The sequence below is a fragment of the Giraffa tippelskirchi genome, chromosome 8 (genome assembly GCF_054371585.1).
Source record: "Giraffa tippelskirchi isolate mGirTip1 chromosome 8, T2T-mGirTip1v1.2.pri, whole genome shotgun sequence".
Lineage (NCBI taxonomy): Eukaryota > Metazoa > Chordata > Mammalia > Artiodactyla > Giraffidae > Giraffa > Giraffa tippelskirchi.
The window spans coordinates 15307745-15335723 of NC_137282.1; the positions used below are offsets into that span (position 1 = coordinate 15307745).

Sequence of the window (27979 nt, forward strand, 5' to 3'; positions counted from 1 at the left end):
CACCAAAAGAATCAGGTTTCTGGTTTTCAGGGCTGAGAGCAGGTTGCTCGGCCACGGGGAACCCAGCAAGTTCATGACATTCTGAAAGATCTCTCAGGAGCCAGCCTACTGACATCCTTTAATTAGCTGATGGGAATGTGCTATGCTGAACCATACAGCACATTTTTTGGAAGATTAAATTGAAATTCAATAAATTTTGCACAGCTTTCCAAGATGAGAAATAGATGAACTTTCAAACTGGCAGAGGAAATATTAAAGCCTTTCTCTCCTATATTGATTGAAAGACCATCAAAGCAGAGTATAATACTAAGGGCATGTGTTCTGAGGTTAAACTGCCTGGGTTTCAATGCAGTTCTGCCACCTACTGGCTGTGCAATCTTAAGACAGTAATTTGATGTCTCTTCTAGTTTCTTCATCAGTAAAACTGATGAGGTATCTATTTATTATTAAATAATTGTTAAATTTTATTACTATTATTTATTGTGAGTTACAGATGAATAATACTATTCATCTAATAGGATCAAGTGAGTTAGTATTTATAAATATTTCGGATATCAGCTACTATTAAAAAAAACTGACAATACTAAGTGTTGACAAGGAGGCAGAGGAACTGGAACTCTCATACCTTCAGTTCAGTCAGTTCAGTCAGTTCAGTCGGTCAGTCATGTCCAACTCTTTGCAACCCCATGAATCGCAGCACGCCAGGCCTCCCTGTCCATCACCAACTCCCGGAGTCTACCCAAACTCATGTCCATCATGTCGGTGATGCCATCCAGCCATCTCATCCTCTGTCATCCCCTTCTCCTCCTGCCTTCAATCCTTCCCAACATCAGGATCTTTTCCAATGATTCAGCTCTTCACATCAGGTGGCCAAAGTATTGGAGTTTCAGCTTCAGCATCAGTCCTTCCAATGAACACCCAGGACTGATCTCCTTTAGGATGGACTGTTTGGATATCCTTGCAGTCTGAGGGGCTCTCAAGAGTCTTCTCCAACACCACAGTTCAAAAGCATCAATTCTTCGGTGCTCAGCTTTCTTCACCGTCCGACTCTCACATCCATACATGACCACTGGAAAAACCATAGCCTTGACTAGATGGACCTTTGTTGGCAAAGTAATGTCTCTGCTTTTTAATATGCTATCTAGGTTGGTCATAACTTTCCTTCCAAGGAGTAAGCATCTTTTAATTTCATGGCTGCAATCACCATCAGCAGTGATTTTGGAGCCCAAAAAATAAAGTCTGACACTGTTTCCACTGTTTCCCCATCCATTTCCCATGAAGTGATGGGACTGGATGCCATGATCTTAGTTTTCTGAATGCTGAGCTTTAAGCCAACTTTTTCACTCTCCTCTCTCACTTTCATCAAGAGGCTTTTTAGTTCCTCTTCACTTTCTGCCATAAGGGTGGTGTCATCTGCATATCTGAGGTTATTGATATTTCTCCCAGCAATCTTGATTCCATCTTGTGTACCTTACCAGTGGGAATACAAAATGGTACAGCAACTTCAGAAAACATTTAGAATCTGAAGAAGAATAAATATATGTATAGGTATAACTGAATCACTTTGCTATACACCTGAAACTAACACAAAATTGTAAATCAACTATACTCCAAAAAAAAGAAAACAAATGAACAAAAAAAGAAATAAAAGCACAGTTGAAAACTAATTAATAGCCTGCCAGACTTTTTCCTATACCTGAAAAAGTAATTTTTAATTATAAAATGGCTTCATACCCTACATTTTGCTTTGTTTTTTATTTAACACTATATTCCAAAAAAATATAGACCTGCATCCTCCATGTTCATGATTGCTTATTTATGCTACCAAGTCTCTGCTCCTGAATATTTACTTTGGCTTCAATTTTGGCAGTATAAGCCAAACTGTGGAATATTTCTGATACATGCAGCATATCTTTATACAAACATTATTTCTTCATGGTAAACTCCTAGAATGGGAATTGCTGTATTTCTTTAAATGTATATTATACAACTTTTCATTCATATTGCCAAATGATTATATAATCTCCAGAAGATTATGTAACTTATTTACAGCGGCTGTGAAAAACTCAGCATATTTTCATATTGTTTAAATTTGAATTAATCTTTCCAAAAAAAAAAAAAGGTGAACATTTTATAATCTATAAAGTAGTTAGGAAAACAGATCTGTCAGATCTGTTTTAAAGGTGATGGTGCCAGTATAATGGAAATTATAATAGTAGACATTTCTCAAATAATCAGAACCAGTGATCTATCCTAATTGCTCAACTATTTCCTGAGATGAGGGTGGATAGGATGACAGTTGAGGGGCCTGTCCCATGTGAGGGTACCTAAAAACCTGCTTCTTTGGGCCTTGGAAACTTGCCAGGCCTCTTGTGTCTCCCATAAAGAGTTTTGCAAGAGAAGCAATACCTTAACCTGCCTTCTGCTCCACTTTCATTGAGATCCATTGAGAAATATGAGAACAATGCCCTTGGGATTGTGACAAGGATAAATGACTGGGGAAATAAGGAAAGGGAGAGAGGGATGTCTAGCCACGATTTTCCTGGTACCACATCTGAAGGAAAAATGATCTGTGCTTCATACTTACCATTTCCAATACAGTAATTCAAGGTTTCATCACAGCCTTCTATTTCCTTTTCACTGCAGCATTTCTTTCCAAGGTGTTTATTCACAGCATGTTGGTCTTAAGACCCAAGAAGTCCTAGAGCTCAGAGATGCCTTGGTGATCACCTAAGCTAAATCCCTGATTTTGCAGAGGTGTTCCCTGGCCTGCCCCACTAATTACTGAGGGAAACAACATGGCTAGTTATGGAGGGAAGTGGGCAGCCCTGATCTCCTGAAACCCCCATCCAGGCTCCTCCAACAGCACACATGACCTCTTTTTCAAGGTTCCCACTTTCAAATCTGATGGTACCTGCAAAGCTTTAAGGAAACTATACCTTAACTCCTCCAAAATCGCCACTTATGTCTAATAATATAGTCTTAGCTTTCCTGTTAACATTATTCAAAGACATCACCTTTGAACCTTCAGTGTCAAAATGGTACAGATGAACCTATTTTCAAGGCAAGGATAGAGACACAGAGGCAGAGAACTGACATGTGGACAGTGGGAGGTGGAGCGCAGGACGAACTGGGGGAGTAGGATTGACATACATGCACCACCAGGAGTAAAATAGATAGCTAATGGGAACCTGCCGTATAACACAGGGAGCTCAGCTCGGTGCTCTGTGATGACCTAGAGGGGTGGGATGGAGTGGAGAGAAGAGGGCCAAGAGGGAGAAGATATATGAGTTATGTGTAGCTGATTCGCCTCACTGTACAGCAGAAACTAGCACAACATTGTAAAGCAATCATATTCCAACAAAAAAAAATTACATGAGAATAAAGCAAGTTGTTAATAGTAATCAGAAGGATAACAAGAAAATACTTCTAGGATAAAATGTACCTTTTTTTGGTCAAAATCCCACACTAAAAATGTTTACTCTGTGGATCAGCACTCCTGGAGTTCAGTCACTTGTATAGCCTAAAAACACTTAGACTTTAAAAAAAGAAATACCAAAAGTACATTCATTTCAGTTTCAACTGTATTGTGAAATTTAATACATATCTTGGAATAAACTGAAGATGTGTAAATCATGGTACCTGCTCCCAGGGTCTGAAGAGCCAATAGAGAAGATGTGTATAAAAATAAAGACAGACTATGTCTAGGATTTCCAAGAAAGGAGTCTCTTTACAGAGGTGATAAGAATTTGCTTCCTGGCAGAGGTAACATTTATGCTGGACCTTAAAGAATAAGATTTGGGCAGGAGACATACTGATGGATGGGTCGTTTCAGATAAAGGGAAGAACCTGGTAACAAGAAACTGCCAGCTTTGCCTAGCAAAAGATGAGATTCCAGGTGACTGAGTTACTAGATACATCCCAAGTGCACAGTGGGAGAAAAGACTTCAGTTAACAGGAAGACACTTTGTGGAAGGCATTAAAGACCACACTTTGGAGTTCTTTTTTTCCCCCCTAATTTGTCAGGCATTTCAGACTTCAGGATAGCAAGCGTACATTTACAGAAGCATTTGTTCCACTTGCAAAGTCTTGCCCCAGTGCAGTTTGCATCCTGTTTGTAGTTTCACTGCTTTATCGATCCACCAGCAATGACCTCATTATGTTTGGGTGGACAGGAATCAGGAAGTCTGCAGCCTATTTTGCTGTAGTTCAAAGATGTTCCAAACACCTCTGTGGTTCCTAATTATAAACCTTCCTGTGGTTCCAGGAGCTGAGTGTTGGGCATCCTTAACCCAGCAAGAAAGCTTTGAGAGCTAACAGACTGGGTGTCATCATTTAATTGAACTTCGTTTTTTTAAACTTTTTATTTTATATCAGAATACTGCCAATTAACAATGTTGCATTAGTTTCAAGTGCACAGCACAGCGACTCAGCCATATATATACATGCACCCCTTCTCCCCCAAACTCCCCTCCCAGCCAGGCTGCCACGTAACACTGAGCCGAGTTCTCTGTGCCCTACAGTAGGCTCTTGTTAGTTATCCATTTTAAATACGGCTGTGGGACCTGTTGACCACAAACTCCCTAAGTATACTTTCCCCCAACCCTTACCCCCAGTAACCATAGTGTGAGTGTGTTTCCATTTTGGAAAAGAGTTCATTTGCGTCATTAAAAAATTTAGATTCCACCAATGAGTGATATCATACAACATTTGTCTTTCTCTGACTTACTTCACTTAGTGTGATACTCTCTAGGTCCACCTGTGTTGCTGCAAATGGCATTATTTCATTCTTTTTAATGGCTGGGTAATATTCCATTGTATATACATTCCTTAAAAAAGTAAAAATAGAGCTACCATATGACCCTGCAATCCCACTCCCGGGCATATATTTGGAGAAAAACACGGTCTAAAAGGATACATGAACCCCAGTGTTCGTTGAAGCACTGCTTACAACACCCAGGACATGGAAGCAACCTAAATATTCATTAACAGATGAATGGATAAAGAAGGCACGGTACATATATACAATGAGCTTCATTTTTATAACCTCCCCACGATTATTGTGGTTCTTACTGTAAACAATTAGAATAAAATGTTCCAAATCCAGGGTTATCCAGAACCTCAACCTTGAGTCTCTGAAGGACCATCTTCTCAACTCTACACCTGTGGACTTCTATGACCCTAATGAAGAAAGGGGCTTTTCTGAACATTATCCTGAACCCCACCCTGTGTGGGATTTATCTGCTTCCCCAGGATGCTGTCTGTCAAGGATTACTCATTTGTGTGAGTGGTAGAGATATGACATATACATCTAAGTCTTAACACTGTTTTTCCATCACTCCAGTGAAATACCAGAAATGACTCACCTCAGTCATTGGCACATGTGTTATCCTTATGCTGAACCACAGGAAGAGAATCCACATACTCAGCTCTACTTGCACATGGGCAGAAACATGTTTGTCCTTTTTTTTAATATTTATATATTTATTCGGCTGCTTTAGGTGTTGCTTGCAGCACGTGGGATCTTCACTGCATCATGCAGGATCTTCTACTGTGGTGCGCCGACTCTCTGGTTGTGGGGCGGGCTCAGGTGCTCCACGGCATGGGGGATCTTAGTTGCCCCACCGAGGATCGAACCTGTGTCCCCTGCATTGCAAGGCAGATTCTTAACCACTGGACCACCCGGAAAGTCCCTGTCCTTCTTTAGATTTGGTCTCAGACTGTAAGCCCCTTTGTTGGGCAGAGGACGGGTTTTTCCCTCATTTCGCAGCAATTCTATTGGTTCCTCCTTCTCTTGGATGTCTCTTCCTTAGTTCCTAGCACAGTGTGCTGCCCGTGGAGCTGAAACATCTGGAAAAAAGAAAAACCACCCTGCAAAGAGCCAAGCAAGTCATACCCTACCTGCTTGCTACGGAAAACTTTGACCAACTCCATTTCAGGAAGAATAAAACTCTCCTAGCTGTATCTTCAAAGAAAAAACAGCATTTTCTACCATGTTACAATCGTTCTTAATCAAAGTGCATTCCTCCACATCCACTTTCATCTGCTTCATTAGCTATGATTTTAATTTAAATATTAGATGTTACAGAATAATAGAATGCTTAAATCCTTCCATCCTAATTGCGTTAACATGTTAAATATCTCTGGTATCAGTGACTACAGTGCCAAGTTCTGAGCAGGTTACAAACTAAATCTGAGATGATGTCTACATCCTAGACTAAAGATCATATATTGTTTCCTCCCTAAAGCAATGCTAAAATAATCTAGCCAGTTATTTTCAACTCCAGGGTGCAAAGTAATAGCAGTTCTCTTTATGGATATGTGATGTGAACTATTGACAAAATTACCCTGTAATTACTATGTGGAGTCAAGTTAATTACATAGCAATTGTCCTATAATTATTGGATTTTGTATCTGATTTATAAACTGCAGTAGGAATTACATGGTAATTAATACTAGGTCTTCCCAGCGTAATTTAGTTATTATTCATTAGTTCATTAGTAAATCTTGTATTCACACAAATCAGTGTGTTTCAACAATAGAAATCACTATATAAACCTCTAAGACTTGGGAATATGACTCATGCATTAAATAACTCAAAAAAAATATGTAAAGATACGGTTTGACAAAATTAAACAAAGAAGTGCTCAAACATGATTTTAATCCAAATTACAGTATGTAGGAAACACACACCCACACATACACCCACATAATCACCCACACATACATATATTTATACTTTATATTTATTTATTTATGTAAACTACCACCAGTTTCACATCTGTTCCTAGCAAGCTGATGAATGTGGGCATTGCTTACTATAAAGCCTATGAGTGAAAAAAAATGTATCAAACTTCACTCAGAATTTTTCATACAGTTGTCTGCAACTTTGGTCACACATAATAATCACCTGGGGAGTTTTAAAATACTGATTTTTGGATCCACCCCCAGAGATTCTGACTTAATTGATCTGAGTTATTAGAAGTTTTAAAATTTCCCTAGGTGACTACAACGTATAACCCAAATGATTTTTATTTGCAGCCATGTTGAGCACTACTGGCTTTGAAATATTGCTAGAGACAAGACTTGAAGATTGCTTAATATTTGCAATTTCCAAATCTCTGAAGTTAATTTTTAGACAAAAGAATCAAAGAATTTTAAATATATCACTGTTGATAATAAAGCTTATGTTGCTTGCCTACCTTGCTAACTGTGCTCTATAGCATATGTTAATTTATTTATTTTTATATGTTAATTTTAATGTTAATTAAATTAACATTAATTAAATTAATTTTAATGTTAATTATTTATTTTTTAAAATTTTTATCAAAGTACCCATGTACATATTTTTAAAAATCAAACAGTGCCATGGAGCAAAAGTAAAAAATAAAAATAAAGAAAAACAGTGTAATGGGGCTCATAATAGAAATCAATATTTCCTCCATTCTAATACCCAATTCTAGAGACAATCAATATTAACTCTTTTGTCTGTATAAATAATATGCATATACTGCTATATTTGATTTTACAATTTGATAGTTTATCATTTGATGTCCATTCACCTAACTCATTTCCCCCACCACACACACCACACCCTCCACAAACCTCCCAAAGCACTTAAACCACAGTGTTGGTAACATCAATAGTAAAGCTCACATAATTTTGATGGTAAATAGCCTTGACATCTGTAACTTGCACTACTTCAATATCTATAATTGAGTCATGGAAAGAGGTGTATTTGTTCAATATTCCATATGCCTATCAGTAATTCCTCTCCCGAAATATCCAACAGAACTCTGAAACATTTTTAATAATAAAAAGCCAACAGCAATTGAGCACATATGTACCAGAAACTATTTTAAGCCCTCCACACGTATGAATTTAATTCCACCTCAACCCTATGTGGTAGGACTATTATTTTTCCATTTTGCAAAACAGAGAGTTGAATTCATTAATTTGGCTACGTGAATAGTAAGTGATGAAACTGAGTTGAAAGCCAGGCATTCTAGCTTCTGACAGCTAAGCTCTTCACCCTCACAAAATGCAGGCAGATGAAGAACTTCGTCCACCCCTGCTTGGCGATGCTCCAGCATGGAACAGCTGCTTTCGAAAATTCTGTCCTGTCCTATTGCAAATATTTTTGTTATAAGGGTAACAAAATACCCTTCTACCCTTATCATGGGAATGCCCCTTACCCCCTCCCATGGGCATCTTCTTTCCTGGACCTCATGTCATACTCCTTTTAGTGCCAGACTCATTTTTTGTATTTCTTTTTTTGGCCATACCACGTGGCATAAGGGATCTTAGTTCCCCAATCAGGGATCAAACCCACGCCCCCTTCAGTAGAAGCTTGGAATCTTAACCACTGGACCCTCAGTGAAGTCAGAGGTTTTTTTTTTATTAATTACAGTGAATACTTAGTAGATCCTTCATACATGAAAACTCATGCTTTTCACTTTGCAGAAATTTTATTAAATTATTTCTTTGGTATGCCCTCTACAATTTCTCTTTTCTTTTATTCTAAAATTCCTATAATTGATGCCAAGGCTCTTAAATGAAGCCCCCAATTTTTATAATTTTTTCATTTCATACATTCTGGGAATTTTCTTCAAATTTATCTTCTAACTCTTCAACTGAGCAGCACTGTTTACAATAGCTAAGACATGGAAGCAACCTAGATGTCCATAACAGGTGAATGGATGAGAAGCTGTGGCACATATACACAGCGGAATATTACTCGGCCATAAAAAAGAATGCATTGAGTCAGTTCTAAAGAGGTGGCTGAACCTAGAGCCTATTATGCAGAGTGAAGTAAGTCAGAAGGAGAAAGACAAATACTGTATACTAATACATATGTATGGAATCTAGAAAGAGTACTGATGATCCTATGTGCAGGGCAGCAAAGGAGACACAGACATAAAGAACAGACTTTTGGACTCAGTGGGGAAAGAGAGAGTGGGATGATTTGAAAGAGTAGCACTGAAACATATACATTACCATATGTAAAATAGATGACCAGTGGGAATTTTCTGTATGATGCAGGGAGCTCAAAGCCAGTGCTCTGTGACAACCTAGAGGGGTGGGATGAGGAGGGAGGGAGGCTTACGAGTGAGTACTCACGTGGGTATGCCTGTGGCTGATTCACGTTGATGAGTGGCAGAAAACCATCACAATATTGTAAAGTGATTATCCTCCAATTAAAAATAGAGTAAAATGTTTAAGAAAAAATATTCTGCTGTTATATTTTTACATTCCAAGAGTTAGGCCTGGTTCCTTTATGCTGCCTTTGGGTAGGGGGCGGGGGTTGTTGTTGTTGCTTTTGGCCAGTCTATCCTATTTCTGTTTGATGGATATATCTACTTTTATGGATCTGAGAATATGGATCATAGCTCTGCTGGTTGTTTTGTGTATTTCATTGTTAAATGTTCTTTTCCTCGCTACATTGTGTCTGTATTCTCAAGTTTATTCTTACTCACTTCGGTTGATTTTTGACACTGTCATGTTCGACGTGTTTCTTAATTATGCAGTGATCCTTGTCTTAATGCAATATTGAGGACTGAGGCATTGAGCAGCTAAATGGAACTTCTGGGTATAAGGTAGATAGTCAATAAGTGAGCTCCACTATCATCTGTCAGGGCCTGACCTTTTCACTGGGGGACATCCAAATGTCAGTATCTATAGATCTTTTTTTCTAGAACAGCCAACTTCAGCAGAGAGGAAGGCCCCAATTTTCTGCTCTGCCAACATAAAAGTGTAAGTACCTGGCTACAAGCATTCTTGGAACAGTGAGGGCTGAGAGATGGCAGAGGAGCCACGAGTTCTGACATTTTAGGGTATGCATTCTCATTTCACATCCCCTGTTCTCATTAAGACAAATTGCTCCTGCTCATCAATATGCCCGTTATCCTCAAATCCAGATTCTCAAGGATTCAGTTTCTCTAGAAAACCCAGCTGTCTTCAGCAAGGGTTTAGAAGGCATCCTAGGGCTCACCCTTCCTGCAGACCTTATTCAATCCTCCTGTTTTCTCATCCTCTTTTTTAAAGATTTTTTGATATGGACTATTTTTAAAGGCTTTATTGAATTTGTTACAAGATTGCTTTCATTTGATGTTCTGGTTTTTTGGTCACAGGACACGTGGGATCCTTAGCTCCTTGGCCAGAGATCGAACCCACACACCCTGCATTGGAAGGCAAAGTCTTAACCACTGGACTGCCAGGGAAGTCCCTCTCCTCATCCTTTATCTCAGCTTTCAGGTACCTCAGTTTTGTGAGATTTTCTGTGTAGTCATGCAGCAAGATTTGTTCCTTGCTGGCTTCCCCTTCTGCCAATTCTTCATTTCTGATTTCCTGCTTTGTTTAGATTTCTATGTTTCCATCTATAAAGATGGAAAATGTTCTATATTTCAAAAAGATTGTTTAATTTTGTTAGCTCTTACATTTTTTTCATGGGTTTAAAGTTATTTTTTTTTTCCTTAAAGAGGGATTTCCAGAGGTAAAACAGATGTTTTCTTTGCCAGGTTTCATAGAAAAACTCCAATAGTTCAGGCTAGATCTTGGTGGGGAACAGAAAACAAACTCAAGCTGGATAACAGGAAAGTTTAGTGAAGGTGTCTCTTTGGGAAAGTATGAACAAGGACAGCTTAGCAATCTGCTAATGACAGCATGAGTTGTTAGCACCCCTAAGGATAATGAACAAAAACAGAGAAAACGTACATGAACTCAGAGAAAAAACTGTATGGAGAGAGATTTGGATGGAGGATGTGACTTATTAGCTTATCAAAAGGACCCCAATTCTTTTCTTGTGCAAGGACATAACATCCCTTTGCAATGTAGCTTTCTAGTTTCTTTACTAAAAACCTGAGTGTAGTCCCCTGCCCCAACCTTTGAATATGAGCTGATCTTGTGTTTTATCAGTCAACAGAATGTAGCAGGTGAGGCCCCAAGACCTCTGGTGTGTTTCACTTTCTCCTTTAAAATCCCACCCAGGGACTTCCCTGGTGGTCCAGTGTTTAAGAACTTGCCTGCCAATTCAGGGGACATGGGTTCGATCCCTGGTCCGGGAAGATCCCATATGTGGAGCAATTAAACCCGTGTAGGACTATTGAGCCCTAAAGCCTGTGCTCCATGAGAGAAGCTGCCACAATGAGAAGCTTGCCCACCACAAGTAGAGAAAGTGCGCGCACAGCAATGAAGACACAGCACAGCCAAAAATAAATAAATAAACCCACCCAGTTTCCATGAGAATGACCTAGAGGCTTGCTGGATGACAAGACACAAAAGTGTCTTATTTCCTTTGTCCCTACTGATAGTCAGCCAACCACCAAATTTCTAAGGGATGCCATCCTGGGCCAGTCAATAGCCAGACCACCTACAAACTGACTGCAGATTCCAAAATGACCTGGACAAGCCAGGCTCAGACCAGAACTAGCCAACTGAGCCCAGCATAATTTTCCACCCCACAGAACCATGATCTAAAGAAATGCTGTTTTTTTTTAACAGTCGTTAAGTTGGGAAAAACTTTTCTTAATGTAGCTGTTGCTGACTGATATAAACTTTTACTCAAGAGAAGCAGCCAAGGTAGAAAGTTATCAGAATAAATGTCCTGACTTACTCTTCCTGCCTTTCCTATCACCTATGAGTGCCCGCTGTTCATCTAACTGCAAAGTGAGAGAACTCATTGATAGGTTTCATACTGGTCAGTCTCCCACAGAGAAGGATAAAGAAAGTCAGAGGGTGGACTTGAAAGAAGAAAAGAGAAGAGACTCACCATACCCACTCATCTGTTTTCTAATTCAAAGAATATCTAGAGTTTTTAACTGTAGACTTAAAAAATATTAACAACCTAAAAGTTGAGAGTTATGTTTTATTCAGCAGCAATTTTTAGGACTTAAGCCCAGGAGACAACGTCTCAATTAACCCTGAAAGAACTGCTCTGAAGAGGTGAGGGGAGGATCCAGGTCATATAGAAGTTTTACAACAAAGGGCAGGTAGTCTGAATGTCAAAAGATTATTGCAAATTAAAGAAAACCAGATGTCCCAAGTTAAAGAACTTAGTGCTTTTCTATGTATAGGAAGATGTAAGAGTCTGGGCTCACTGAAATCAATTTCTTTGATATGCCCTTCAGCTCTCTGGGGTCAGTACCCTGTGTTTTCACAGCTTGTGTTTCCTCAGGGCTCACCGTGGGGAGTGGCTGCAGTCTGATGGCTGCTAGATGGCAGGTATTCTTTCCTTCCTGAGTTCCCTCAGGGCTCACCATCTGTGGTGGCTACACTTGCTAATGACTGTGACATCATCTGTTTACTGATACAGCAGGGAATATTCCATTTCCCACGACCAAGTGTCTGTAGTTATATTGGAGACTCCAAAAAGAATCCCAAGACAAGATTGGGGAACAAGGAATTTTTAGGTAATGGCTATAAGAAAAAAATGGGAAGGAGTGTGTTTATACCAAGTCTACTTTCTTGTATAGACTCAGGACAAGGATTAATATCTTGTACTGCCTTCTCAACACATATTTGCAATTATACACGATAAATTATAGGAAATTCCCTGGCAGTTCAGGAGTTGGGACTTAGCACTTTCGCTGCAGTGGCCCGAGTTCAATCCCTGGTCGAGGAACTAAGATCCCACAAGCTGTGCTGCTGCTGTTGCTAGGTCGCTTCAGTTGTGTCCGACCCTGTGTGACCCCATAGACTGCAGCCCACCAGGCTCCCCCGTTCCTGGGATTCTCCAGGCAAGAACACTGGAGTGGGTTGCCATTTCCTTCAACAATGCGTGAAAGTGAAGCCACTCAGTCATGTCTGACTCTTAGCAACCTCATGGACTGCAGCCTACCAGGCTCCTCCGTCCATGGGAGTTTCCAGGCAAGAGTACTGGAGTGGGTTGCCATTGTCTTCTCCACCACAAGCCGTGAGGTGTGGCAAAAAAAGAAATTATAAACTATGCACTCAAGGTATGATCTGTTTAAAATATTATGGTAAGCCTTGATTATATAAAAATCCAGCTAACCTAAACAAAATTCAAATTGCAGTCACACTTCATGGTTTTTTCTTTTAAGTGTGAGAATATTAATCAGTGTGGATTAGGTGTGGATGCAAGCAATAGAAAACCTGAAATAACATGACTTAAATAAAATAGAATTGTATTTCTCTTGCACAGAAATGATGTCTAGAGGTAAGCGGTTTGGGGCTGGGCTCATTCTAACTCCAGACTCGCGACACGAGGCTTCTACTTCATGGTGCCAAAAGCCTGCATGCTCCCATCATCACATCTGCATCCCAGGCAGTAAGAAGGGGAGAATGGAGTAACAGAAGAGCTTGCCTGTCACCTGTAGATACTTCCCTCAAGCCTAACGTATCTCTCCAACTTGCATTCCATTGTTCAGAGCTTAGTAACCCGATGACCCCTGGATACAAATAAGGCTAGGAAATATACACTTTAGGGCCATGTGCTCAGATGAACACTTGGGGTCTAGTGTAAAGGTGAGAGAGGAAGCAGATAATAGAGAACAAATCATAATGAGTCTCTACCTCAACTTCTACTAACTAACTTTAATTATTCAACTACTAAGGCCATGTTATAATCAACACATCTCCAACTTGGTGGCCTATATATACCAAGTCTACAGTAAAGACTTCGCTGATTGATCATTTGAAATCTGTGAACATCTTTAATTATCAATTCCATTTTTGTGTGTGACATTGAATTTCTAAGGCAGGAATGTGGACAAGAATAGTTTGGTGCTGTTCTGTTTTGGTAAGAAAGATTCAATGGTATCTTCTCCTTGACCCACAGTAAACATCAGAGACAATTTTGGCTGCAAGTTATAGAATAGTGTCTTAAACTTTGCAGAAACATACTTCTCTCACACACAAAAGTCTAGCCGTGTATAGTCCAGGATGTAAGGACGAATTCAAAAATATATCAGAAATCCAGGGTCCTTCTTTCTTTTTTTCTCTGCCGTCTTCAATATGTAGCTTTCACCTGTGATGGGATATATTTACTCAGGTTTCACCTGTCACATATGTGTTCCAGCTGGCAGGAAGTAACAAGGGGTGAGGGCAATGTATATCTCACCTCTCAGAGGTATTTCATGGCCAGAAGAGGGTAACGGGCATTGCAAGTGGGTATAGGATGGAGAAGAAATAGAATAAGATTCACAGAATGTTGATAACTGGTAAAGCTGGGTAACATCTACCTAGCAATTTGTTATATTATTCTTTGTACTTTCCTAAAATTTTTGCACTTTCTGCAAGATAAAAGGTAATCAAATAAAATGAAAAATATCAAAAGGATTGCTCTGGAAGCTTCGCATGGCTTCTCTTTATATACCAAGAGCTAAACTTCATCACATGCCTACATCCAGCTGCAAAGAAGGCTGGATAATGCAATCATTAGTCCTTAGGTCCATGTGCCCAGTTACAAAGAGCTTTAGTTTATCACATAGAAAGAAAGGGACCATCAATACAGGGGGACCACTGACAGCCTCTGCTATGCTGATATATGACAGATTATGAGCACAAAGTTAACGATTAATATCTCCCCTCCAATCCCTTCCATAACATGAAGGTGGCAGTACTGTTCAGCATGTATACAAAATAATGTAACAACAGTAAAGGGCTTCCCAGGTGACACAGTGGTAAAGAATCCACCTGCCAGTGCAGAAAACTTGAGAGACTCTGGTTCAATTCCCAGAGGAGGAAGTAACAACCCACTTCAGTATCTTGCTGGGAAATCCCATGGACAGAGGAGCCTGGTGGGCTACAGTCCACGGGGTCACAAAGAGTCAGACAAAACTAGCCATTGAGCACAACAGGAAAATGAGGCCAGAGTACCTGACTGGTGGTAGACACTTGATACATGTTAACGTCCTTTTTCTACTGATTCTGAAGACCAAATGCCTCAGGCTGATAGATAGATATGTATATATGTACACACACACACACAAATAGGATTTTGATGATACAAATCACTTCAGGAGAATAAAATAGCACCATCCTCAGTGAATTACAAACCTCATTCTAAGAGCAATCCTGTGGGTCAGTGTGTTAATCCTCATGCTACCTAAGCTTGCACTCATCTTTTTCTTTTTTTACCTTGGCCATGGGATCTTAGTTCCCCGACCAGGAATCGAACCCTCGCCCCCTGCAATGGAAGCTTGGAGTCTTCACCACTGGCAAGTCAGGGAAGTCCCTTTCACTCATCTTGAACAGAAGTTCTCAAGCACTGGTGAGCATAAGGATTTTCCAGGTACTCGTACAACACACAAGACTCCTTGCTCCCGCACTAGACCTCCTATTCCCTGAGATTCCAAGGATCTGTGTTTTCACAAGAAACTTAAACAAGGAACCCAGGCAGTTGGTCTCTGGCAGAGGGGGACTGAGAAAAGATGAGTGGCTCACTTTATGAGGCACTTCAAAGATGCCGGTAGGAGAATTCAATTCATCGGTCTTCAGATTGGTGTTCCTAGGAATGCAGAAACTTTTTTTTGCTGTGTGTTTGTTTCCCAGGAAAATTCTAGCACAGCCATGGGAGAGCAAGTGCAAACCCCTTGCACTGTCCCTGGAGTCCCATTTGCCCTCTGCAGAAGCACTGGGTCTCCAGACCACACCTTCAGCCACACTGCTGTTAAACAAAAGTCCAGTTGTTTAACCCGAAGCCATTGCAAACTCGCTGTGAACAATGTCACCATGGACACTGGCATTGTTGCTGTTGTTCAGTCAATAAGTCGTGTCCGACTCTTTGCGACCCCCGTGGACTGCAGCACGCCAGGCTCCTCTGCCCTCCACTGTCTCCTGGAGTGTGCTCAAATTCATGGACACTGGCCTAGAGATTCTTCAGTTTTCAAAGAGAATGTGGATGGTGGAGCCCTGTAATGCAGGTGGAGGGTGTAAAGTGAGAAGGGGGAGGAAGTAAGATTGTAATTTAAAAATGATTTATGAGTGCAAAGAAGAGTGCTTCAGCTAATCGTTTAGAAAGAAGCTGGCTGGAATTCTCCTTCATACTCCTCAGCAGGGCAAGGTATCATTAGACCCCAAGCAACACTGGACACACCACATCCCAAGGCCACACCTGTGTTCCTTTCTTGTGAGCTCTCACCACCTTCTAGAGAGAGAGAAAGCCATCTAACCTGGTGACTCTGGATGGAGTGTTAGGCAAATAGCGTTTCGCTTCACATCAAGTGATTTCTTCCCAAGAAATCATTGCTGTTATAATAGCAAGACAATTAGGGAAGCAGTGAGAAGGATTTGATTAATACCACTTCCAGTTTTTCTCATCTAACAGGAAAGTGGGTTTCTATGCCAGAACAGTCAAGAGGTTTAGATCCCAAATGGGAACAGGAGTGGCGGTGTCTTTTCATATGTGCGGCGATGTATCTATGCGTCTGTGGATGTGGGTGGATGGGTGGGTGTGTACATTTTAATTGCTTATTATAAATCAAAAGTAATTAGGTACATATTTATGCATAGTTTCCTCACTACTTTGCAGATCTGTGGGAAGTGTTTATTGCAAGACGATTCATTTCATTTCACTGCAAAAGGCCATTGTATGTACACAAGGAGTGAAGCTGTTCAGACAAGAAGGGGGTAACCCATAGACTGTCCAACTCCTAAAGCCTCAGTGACCTCAATGATGGTACAACGGCTGTGAAACCTCGACTTGGAAAACATCCTAGCAACTGAAAATGTGCTTTGCAAAACACACATGTGCATACATGTACACATAAGAATGTTTTCAATAAGGCTTAGCATTGGTTCACAAACATAATTCTAATGTAAATATCCTTTAATATATTGTCTTTTCCTATTCGTTTGGAAAAGTCTATTTTTCTGCATCCTGTGTAGTTTAAAAAAAAACTGGAGCATCCTAGTACAGTCCTGTAGGCAATTTGGTATACAGTAAGGCTATTTGCTTTTTAAATTTTTTTTATTTGAGTTTAGTTGCTTTACAATGTTGTGTTAGGTTCTGCTGTACAGCGAAGTGAATCAGCTCTACAAATACATATCCCCTCTGTTTTAGATTTCCTTCCCACTTAAGTCATCACAGAGCCCTGAGTAGATTGCCCTGTGCCATACAGTACATTCTCATTACTTATATGTTTTATACATGGTAGTGTATATCTATCAGTGCCCCATTTTTCTTTGTGGTTCTAACACTACATACTTGATTTGCAAAGAATTTCAAACCAATATAAAGAAAACATAGAAAGAATCCTAGGAATGAATCCCCTGGAATACCAATGATTTTATTCACCTTTTAATTATGAGCCGGCGCTTCAACACGACGTGGAGACTGTTTTAATCATTAAGTCGTGAACTCGCAAGTTAGCATATTTCTCCCACCTGCGTTGTTTGGGACATCATCACACACCGAGAACCATATCTCTCTAACCAGCTTCCTTCCAATCATTTCCCTGATTGCTCTCTCCCTTTCTCTCATTGTCTCTGACTGCACATGCACAGAACAGATACACACATCCATATGTCTTCTCCAGCCATCCAGTTACATGTACCCTTGGGCCCAACCTTCCTTAATTACGGAGCATATACACATAGAGTCCTGAACAACCGAATACATCCTGGGTTTGCCTTATGGAAAGTTGTCCCATTTCTATATGGTCATTTTTTAAAATTTTTTCCAGCTTAAGATATAATTAACATATAACATTGTATAAGTTTAAGGTGTACAAAGTGACTTGATATATGTATAGAGTATGAAGTGGTGGCCACAATAAAATTAGTTAACACCTAATTTTTAATTAGTTATGCATGTGTGGTGAGAACATTTAAGGTCTACTCTCTGAACATTTTTCAAGGACATATAACAATATTGTTAGGGTCACCACGCTGTACACTAGATCCCCAGAACTTATTCATCTTATAACTTCTTATAACTGGAAGTTTGTACCCTTTGACCAGCATCTCCCCGTTCCACCTCCCCTCTGAGTCCCTGACAGCCACCAATCTGGTCCTTAATGTATGTGTCCAGAGATATGTATAGGTCTACACTTAGCGATTTGCTGTGAAATATCATAAATATAATTACCCTCAAAAATGTAATAGGAGAAGGTGAGGGTGGGATGATCTGAGAGAATAGCATTGAAACATGTATATTACCATATGTGAAATGGATCGCCAGCCCAGGTTCAATGCTGAGACAGGGTGCTCAGGGCTGGTGCACTGGGATGACCCTGAGGGATGGGGTGGGGAGGGAGGTGGGCGGGGGGTTCAGGATGGGGGACACATGTACACCCATGGCTGATTCATGTCAATGTATGGCAAAAACCACTACAATATTGTAAAGTAATTAGCTTCCAATTAAATAAAATTTTTTAATGTAATAGGATAATTTAAGATTCTGGCCTATTTTAGCTATTGTGCAATAAAACACCCCCAAACTTACTGCTTTTCTTAACAGGGGACATTAGTTGGGAGGATCCTATCAGTTGATTGGGTGCTCCTTGCTGAACTCTCTCTGTGCACTCCATGTGGCTCACCCAGCGGGAAGGACTGCTAGCAGTTAGGCTGGCAAAGACTCTGGGATGGCTCAGCCCCTCACTCTCTGTGCCCTTTCACCCTGGCTTTTGACATGGCAACGGCCTAGGGCCACATTCCAAGAAGAAAACCCCAATTTGCAAGCATTTGACTACGTCTTACTTGGGTCATTGGCCAAAGCAAGCCAGTGACCCAGGTCAAGTCCACGTGGGAGAAGAATACATAAGTTCTTGAATACTATCAGGTAAGACTCATTGGAAGTTAACAATCTACCATGTGGCCCAGTATCATATAGTTGCCCAAAGATACAGGATACTGTCCCTTCCTATAAAGAATCAGGTGTATGAATTCAGTCTAAAAATCTTTCCACTGTGTATTCTGTAGGACATATTTTACCTTGAAGACAAATGATATACACTCCTGGTTATAAAAAATGATTGATCATTTCTTTAACACAAGATACACATACCTCCTGCCATGAACAAAAATGAGAAATGGAGAATAAAGAAGAGAAATGTGAAGAAGACATTTCAGGGTGGAGTCCTTTTTCTTATCAGCTAACATTTCCTGTTCATATACTCTCCCTAAGATCCTGACCAACTACTGTGACTCTGTTTAGACTGGTCTGAGATTTGCAGATGTCCTCTTCCAACTTTTCCTCTTTATCCAGTGTCCTTACTTTAAAGTGTAGGAATAGGTTGTTATTTGGGGAAAAAACTCTAAGGGTAAGGAAAACAAGCTGATGAAGCTCCAGTTTGCTGGGAAAGTAGAAACAAAGAAATACTTTTTAAAATTAACTTGTATTGGAGTATACTCGCTTTATAATGTTGTATTATTTCTACTGTACAGCAAAATGAATCAGCCATACATATACATAGAACCCCTCCTTTCTGGACTTTCTTCCCATTCAGGTCACCACAGTGCATTAAGTAGAGTTCCCTGTGTTCTATGGTATGTTCTCATTTCTTGTTGTCCAGTCACTGAGTCGTCTCCGACTCTTTTTGTGACCCCATGGACTGCAGCACCCGAGGGTTCCCTGTCCTTCACTATCAGTTATCTATTTTATAAATAGTTCAACAGTGTACATGTGTCAATCCCAACCTCCCAATTCTTCCCACCCCTTGCTTTTCCCCTTGATATCCATACATTTGTTCTCTACATCTATGTCTCTATTTCTGCTTTGCAAATAGCATCATCTATACTGTTTTTCTGGGAGAAGGCAATGGCACCCCACTCCAGTACTCTTGCCTGGAAAATTCCATGGACAGAGGAGCCTGGTAGGCTGCAGTCCATGGGGTCATGAAGAGTCGGACACGACTGAGCAGCTTCACTTTCACTTTTCACTTTCATGCATTGGAGAAGGAAATGGCAACCCACTCCAGTGTTCTTGCCTGGAGAATCCCACGGACGGCGGAGCCTGGTGGACTGCCATCTATGGGGTCGCACAGAGTCAGACACGACTGAAGCAGCTTAGCAGCAGCAGCATACTGTTTTTCTAGATTTCATATATATGTGCTAATAAATGACATTTGTTTTTCTATTTCTGACTTATTTCACTCAGTATGACACTCCCTAGGTCCATCCACATCTCTACAAATGACCAAATTTCATTCCTTTTTATGGCTGAGTAATATTCCATTTTTTAAAAAAAGAAAGAAAAGAACTTCCCTAAGGTCACACAGCTAATATATTGCAGGATTTGGACCTGGATGGTCTGGAATCTAGAGCTGACATACTCCTCAAATCAGGAGGAAACATATCAGACAATTAACAGAAGTTTCCTGGATGATGAACTAAAGATAATTCACATTTTCTTTTTAAAAATGCCCTGAAATTCCCAATTTTTCCTAATAATGATAATAAATACATGCAATTTAAAAAAATAATAATCAAGTGGGATGAAACACCCAAAAAAAGAAACTCTGAGAGAATCAAGCAAGCAAGTGGTACCCAGGGGGAACTCACGGGGGAGCACAGTGGCTCTTATTGGCTTGCTCTCTGCCGAAGTTATTCCTCAGGGGATGTACATGAATAGTTTTGTGCCTCCTGCCCTTCTTTGTTGATCCCTAAGGACCAAGGGAAGTTCTAAGCCTAATAAATTACTTGAAATTTATCCAGAAAGTAAACTTCATAAACTGAACCAAACGCTTTCATTTTAAGCACATGTAGACATTATTTATAAAAATTTTAATACTAACCCCAGGGAAGGAGGTTTTTCCTAGACTGAATTTTTGAGGTTGTCTCATTAATAGACTCCCTGCCATGACCTTACTTGCGATCTCATCTGAAACAATGCTGCAGCTGTTCTGTAAAACCAAGATCTAACACAAGAGATGTGATGCCAAGGAGAAGCACCATCAATGTAGTTCAGATGAAAGTCACTTCCTGGAAATGGGCTGCAGGAGCAAAATTCCCCTTCCTGTCAAATCTTCAACCCCAAATGCAAGTAACTAGAGGCAGGAGCTTGGGCTCAAAGCCTGTTTTAATGCACTGGGCCATCTAATCCTATCACTGGATCCTGTTCACTACTAATTAAGTAGTAAAGTTAGACTCCCTTCGAGGCTTAAACATCTGCTATGGAGGAAGACTAAATCTCTCTGTTGAAAGAAAACCAGAATTGCGTGGGAAATTCTCAGGTGGTCTGGATCAACAAGAATAATTTTATTGTAGGTTTGACATTAAAGGAACTAGGGTGAGTCAATCAAGCCAAATATTTTAGCTCTGCAATACCAATGTGTGGTTTATGGAGCCAACTCTAAATAAAGCCATGAAGTGATATCTAATCCACACTTAAGCCTCCTAATATTGAGAGCTCTGGATCTGTGATGTCAGCCCATGCTTGTTCTAGCCATGCCAAAATATAGCTACTAAAGACCTGAAACCTATTGTTGCAGTACCATCTGGGCCCAGAAGCAGTGAGTGCTAGCCCATGCTATAGGTCTCCATGGTTACAGTCTACTCTCTTGTAAACCTGTTCTAATCTGGCTTCTGTCCCATCATTACTCCTCAACAGCTCTCCCTAAATGTACAATGCCTACATCACAAAATTTACACATTATATTCAGTCTTCACCCTTATTTGACTTTGCTTTTGACCAAAATATTATCTATTTTATTCACTTTTAAAATATTTGCTCAAATAAAATTATTTATGACATCTTCATTTTTTTAAATATCTGTCAAATATGTAGTAATGCCCTTTTTTTCATTCTTGATATTGGTTTCTTTATTCTTATCTCCTTTTTATTCAACTGAATTACTCTTCAATTTTACTTTCCAGTTCACTAGTTCTCTCTTCAGCTGCATATACTGTTGTTTGGCCCACATCTTCGGCCTTTTCTTAACTGATAAAATTGCATTTTACTTTAACATTTTTATTTGGTTCTTTTCAAATCTATATGGTTACTCATATATTGCCATGGTCCTTGTCATTTTTGTCATTCCATTCTTTAAAAAAAAAATCTTTAAATATTCATGCATATTGTGGCACACGGAATAACGTACTTTCCCCCAATGATATTCTCATTCTAATCGCCTAAACCTGTGAATATTAACTTATATGGCAAAAGGGATTTTTCAGATGTGGTTAAGGACCTTGAGATGGGGAGATTATCCCGGATTATCTGGGTTGGCCCAGGGTAATGTAATCACAAGAGTTCTTTTATAAGAGAAAAGCAAGAAAACGAAGTCAGAAAAAGGAAATAGGACAATGGAACCAGAAGTTAGAGGGATGCACTTTGAAGATGCAGGCAAGGGCTGTGAGCCAATGAACGCAGGCAGCCTCTAGAAGCTGGAAAAGTAACAGAAACGTTCTTCTCCTTTGATGCCTCCAAAATGAAAACGTTCCAGCCAACATCTTGATTTTAGATGTCTAAAGTCCAGAACTGTACAGGAATAAATCTGTGTTGTTTTAACCCACTAGATTTGTTTTAACAAGATACAGTAACAACGGAAATTCAATATCCAAAGTTATATCCATATGTAATAGTTCCATCGCCTGAAATCTTTAAGGAACTAAATGTTATTTCTCTCCCTCAGGATGACTTGTGAGCCCATAATGTTGATTTTGACCTGTGGAAAACTTCAGAATCAAAATTGAGAAGACATTCCTCTTTACCTTCACTTCAGTTCAGTCGCTCAGTTGTGTCCAACTCTTTGCGACCCCATGGACTGCAGCATGCCAGGCTTCCCTGTCTATCACCAACTCTCAGAGCTTACTCAAACTCAAGTCCATTGAGTTGGTGATGCCATTCAACCATCTCATCCTCTGTCGTCCCCTTCTCCTCCTGCCTTCAATCTTTCCCAGCATCAGGGTCTTTTCTAATGAGTCGGTTCTTCACATCAGGTGGCCAGAGTATTGGAGTTTCAGCTTCAGCATCTGTCCTTCCAGTGAATTTTCAGGACTGATTTCCTTTAGGATGGACTGGTTGGATCTCCTTGCAGTCCACGGGACTCTCAAGAGTCTTCTCCAACACCACTGTTCAAAAGCATCAATTCTTCAGTGCTCAGCTTTCTTTATAGTCCAACTCTCACATCCATACATGACTACTGGAAAAACCATAGCCTTGACTAGATGGACCTTTGTCAGCAAAGTAATGTCTCTGCTTTTTATGTAATGTCTCTGTCTAGGTTGGCCATAGCTTTTCTTCCAAGGAGCAAGCATCTTTTAATTTCATCTGCAGTGATTTTGGAGCCCAAAAAAATAAAGTCTGTCACAGTTTCCACTGTTTCCCCATCTATTTGCCATGAAGTGATCGGACCAGATGCCATTATCTTAGTTTTCTGAATGTTGAGTTTTAAGCCAACTTTTTCACTCTCCTCTTTCACTTTCATCAAGAGGCTCTTTAGTTCCTCTTCACTTTCTGCCACAAGAGTGGTGTCATCTGCATATCTGAGGTTGTTGATATTTCTCCCCGCAATCTTGACTCCAGATTGTGCTTCATCCAGCCCGGCATTTCACATAATGTACTCTGCATATAAGTTAAATAAGCAGCACTATTTGTATATTACTATTTAGTTTCGCTTCTAGTGAAAGCCAGAGAGGCCTTACTTCTCTGGGATCTCCACAATGTATTCCCAGTCTCATACAGTGTATCTGGGAGTCTTGAGTTGAACTCCCTCATTTTCTCAGCTACACAAAGCACTTTGCTTCTGCAGTGCAGGCAAGCATGTGTGCTCAGTTACCGGGCTCCTCTGTCCATGGGATTTCTCAGGCAAGAATACTGAAGAGGGTTGCCATTTCTTTCTCCAGCGGATCTTCCCAACCCAGAGATTGAACTCACACCTCCTGCATTGGAAAGCAGATTCTTTACCGCTGTGCCACCTGAGAAGCCTTATTCACCTACCCTCAAAAAACACACTTAACAGAGGAGAGTCATACAGGTGCAGGTGGTGTAAAATCCCTGCAGACAACCTCTCCAAATGTGCTCATTGTTTACAACTTTAGTTTCAACTTATATTATTTCCTTCTTTTTTTAACGTGTCCCTTGAAGATCTCCTTACTTCTTCAGAGCCCAACTATGCAAAAAAAAAAAAAAATTAGTGAGAATCCCGTATTTTTTTTTTTTCAGTAGAAAGTCTTTTTATTTTGGGAGGGCCCATGGTTGCTCACTCTCCATATGGTAGCTATAGTAAAAAGCACAAAAAGTAAAGCAGGTAGAAGCAGAAATTAGCTTCTGATCTGGAAAATTAGCCTTGATCTGGAAAATGGTTCGTTTTCTAAAGCATGGAACAGAAATCACCAAAAGTAGATTACTTTGTATTTTTGGTCAGGAGTATAACTTCACTCCCTTACTCCAGGGCCACATCAACTGTCCAAATTTTGGGGACCTCCCTGGTGGTCCAGGGGTTAGGACTCTGCACTTCCATTGCAGGGGGCATGGGTTTGAGCCCTGGTTGGACAACTAAGATCTCACATGCTGCACAGCACAGCCGGAATATATATATATATATATATATTTAATTTTAAAAATTGAAAAAAGTATCCAAACTTTTTGTTCACAGGGATTCTGATGATCTCACCATGTCCTGGAATATCATTCTGGTCCATGTTACTGATGACATCACATGAGCAGAACCTGGTGAACAAGAAGCAGCAGGTAACTTAAACGTCTTGGTAAAACACAGGTGTGATGGCAGATGGGCCATAAACGTCAAGATGATTCAACTCAGGGAACTGTCGGGAAGTCCAGCGGTCTAGATGGACATCCTCCAAAGTGAAAGACAAGTTGTTCTACTTTATATCCCCAAATGCTACCAAAAAATAAAATGAAAGGGCTGAGCCCTTGGGGTAGCCTTTTGAAACCAAAACATGTCATTTTGGATGTGTTGCTCTGACTCATGTAGCAAGGATGGAACTTCTTCTATAGTTTTATTCATTTATTTTGATTTTTGGTTGTGCTGAGTCTTCGTTGCTGTGTTCAGGCTTTCTCTAGTTGCAGCAAGCCGGGGCTAGTCTTCTAGTTGCAGTGCTCAGACTTATTGTGGTGGCTTCTCTTGTTGCACCGGCTCTAGGGCTCACGGCTTCAGTAGTTGTGGCTCAGCAGCTGCGGTTCACAGCTCAATCGCCCCGCTGCATGTGTGATCTTCCCAGACCAGGGATCGAAACTGTGTTCCCCACATTGGCAGGTGGATTCTTAACCACTGGACCACCAGCGGAGCCCAAGGATGGAGCTTCTTACTGAAGTCCAGAACTAGAGAAAATCTCTACTGATCCAGGTTACAGTGAGCCCTGGCACTGATTTGGTTGCTTTTTGTTTGTTTGTTTATTTGTTTTGGTTTGGTTTTGGCCCAGAAGATTCAATGATTCTTGCAATACCTATGACAAATTGGAATTCTGTGAGTGATGCTCTGGTATGAAAAGTTCTGCAGTGATTTTTGAGCAGCAATGATATTAATATCTGTTTGAGAGTTAAAGATATTTCATTATAATGATAGAATCGGAGTCCATTTCATTCATATCAGCAGGTCCCTCTTGTAAACTCAATCACGTGACATAGTTTAATCATTTTAAATTATTTCTGAACCATCCATGGCAAAACTTAATCATGCAGAGGAGCTAGCAGTTGAGAAGTCAGTCCAGGTCAGTTTCTAGAAATGTGCAACATACAGACTGCATAGTAGATCACATTAAGACACAAAACTAAGTGACAGAAGCACAGTTTAAAAAAAAAAAGAGTAATTCATGAACTATCGAAAAACATATTGGTCTTCCTCTTCTCCAATTTAAACAATATTCTCTAATTTTCATTCTGTGACTCTAGAGTTTCTTTCTCTCAAACATCCGGGAATTCAAAGACTTGGTAGTGACAGTAAGATGATTTTTTTCTGAACACTGGTTAATCTTAAGTTTGTTTCTTTCAGCTCCTTAATTCAAATGTAGCTCACAATCAAGGTTCAATTGACATCCCTAAACATAATCTTTTATTAAAACAACCAGAAGAGAGAATCTTCTACAGTCTTAAGAAGATATGATTTCCAGTATAATAACAGCAAATTACTAGAATAAGAGAAAAATTAATTTTAATACTGGTAGTATCTTCAGTGAAATTTCTCTCCTTCTGCTAATGCATAATGACCACAAAGGAATTGAATGGGCCCCCGATGGGAAGTGTAAGAGCACATCAGATGGGCCTGATGATAATGGATAGGGCCTTAAATTAAGGAATAATAGGTACATGAAGCACTTAAAACTGGAATAACTGAGATCTTACTGTGGCCATTACTTTTGGCCTTAACAATGATCTCATTTCAGGGTTTAAAGCCACATTTTGAAGGGAAAGAGTGGAGAAACAACTAGTTTCTTTTAACTAGTGAACAAGGTTTTGCCTCTCGATTTATGAAAATACCAGAACTGTTCCCTTTTTGAAGTCTATGCTTTATCTCTGTGATGATGGAATATAAAAAATCATGGTTTATACACTATTGGTACTATTTATAAAATAGCTAACTAATGAGAACCTACTGTATAGCACAGGGAACTCTGAGTGAATTGTGACCTGAATGAAAAGGAAATCCAAAAGGGAGGGGATATGGGTCTACGTATGGCTTAAGTGTCGGACACGACTGAGCGACTGAACTGAACTGATGGCTGATTCATTTTGCAACTTTAATAAAAACTGATTTAAAAAAAATTAAAAGTATTGATGGATTTGAGTCATAGCTCAGTCTCTTTCTGGTTAAGTGACCTTAGCTGACACTTAACTTTTCTAATCCTCAGTTTCTTCATCTGAAATATGGTTATAACAATAATATTAATGCTCAAAGCTGTTTTGAGGATTAAAGAGCATGTCCTCCTTCCTTCTTCTCTCGTTAAGGGTTAGGGTTAGTTGTAGAGTTTCACCAGGCAACTTTCAACTGGTCTTATATTCAGGAAACACTCAAAGTACAAAGGCAGAATGGGAGAACGTACAACACTATCTATTTTCACGTCTTTCAGTAAATTCTCCTATTTCACAAGTATTTCTGGCAATATTGCAAAGATCATAATGTGCCCTTTGTACTCAGGCCTTTTTTTCCTTTGTCATTTAGACTTCAGTGACATGGATGATGATGGAGTGTGAGGGAGGAAAAAGAGCCCTGAACCCAGCAGCCAGGAAACCTGGATTTGAGTCCCAGCTCTGCCAGTGGCTCAGCAGGTAAAGAACCCACCAGTCAATGCAGGAGATGCAACAGACATGGGTTCAATCCCTGGGTTGGAAAGATCCCCTGGAGGAGGAAATGGCTACCCACTCCAGTATTCCTGCCTGGAGAATTCCATGGGCAGAGGAGCCTGGGGGGCTACAGTTCATGGAATCTCTCAAGAGTCGGACACAACTTAGCAACAAAATAGTAACAAAAGTCCTATGTGGGAGGCTATGTTTACTATCTTTATCACACAGATGGAGAAACTAAGGTTTACAGAGGATAAACTTATTTTTAAGAAAATACTTTTAAGCATCAAGAACAAAGCTAATGCTTTTGATTGGCTCTTCCAGTTTGCTGTGTTTGGATCAAGCTCTAGAAAAGCCCAGCCTTTCCAACTGATGCGCATTTTGGCTCATCAGGCTTGTTTAATTTATAAATACCTGTTTTCTTTCCGTCTTTCTTCTTTCTTTCCTTCCTGACTTCTTTATTTTTAAAAAAATATTTATTTATTTGACTGCTCTGGGTCTTATTTGCAGCATGTGGGATCTGGGTCCCTGACCAGGAATCGAATCCAGGCCCTCAGCATTGGAAGCACGGAGTCTCAGCCACTGGGCCACCAAGGAAGTCCTCCTTCCTTCCTTCTTTCTCTTCTATCTTGCAAATTACTTGTTAAGGAAACCGAATCATTTGTCTTGTACAAACTCCAACAGTCTGACTTCCACTAATCACACCTCCGTGTTGTTGTCAAACGTGTTTCTTTGTTCTTTGAACTTCCTGTACTGCTGGCTTGACCTAGAGGAGAGACCAGATTCAGGTTTGATTTCTTAAAAAACTGTTTCACGAGAAGTGTGTGCTCTTCC

General features: G+C 40.1%; 1 protein-coding gene across 8 annotated transcripts in view; it reads right to left on the reverse strand.

Moving 5' to 3' along the window:
* Positions 1-27979, reverse strand: part of LOC145518654 (uncharacterized) — a 112075-nt gene that overhangs the window by 58890 nt on the left and 25206 nt on the right. The window contains exon 3 of one of the 8 annotated variants that reach the window (XM_081523459.1): positions 25243-27911. The exons of 5 other annotated variants lie outside the window; for them this stretch is intronic. In XM_081523459.1, the coding sequence (XP_081379585.1) occupies positions 27845-27911 (67 nt within the window). In that variant the 3' untranslated portion in view covers positions 25243-27844. Of the gene's footprint in view, positions 1-25242; positions 27912-27979 lie in introns of those variants that run through there. 2 more of the 8 variants (XM_081523462.1, XM_081523460.1) reach the window with 2 other exon arrangements.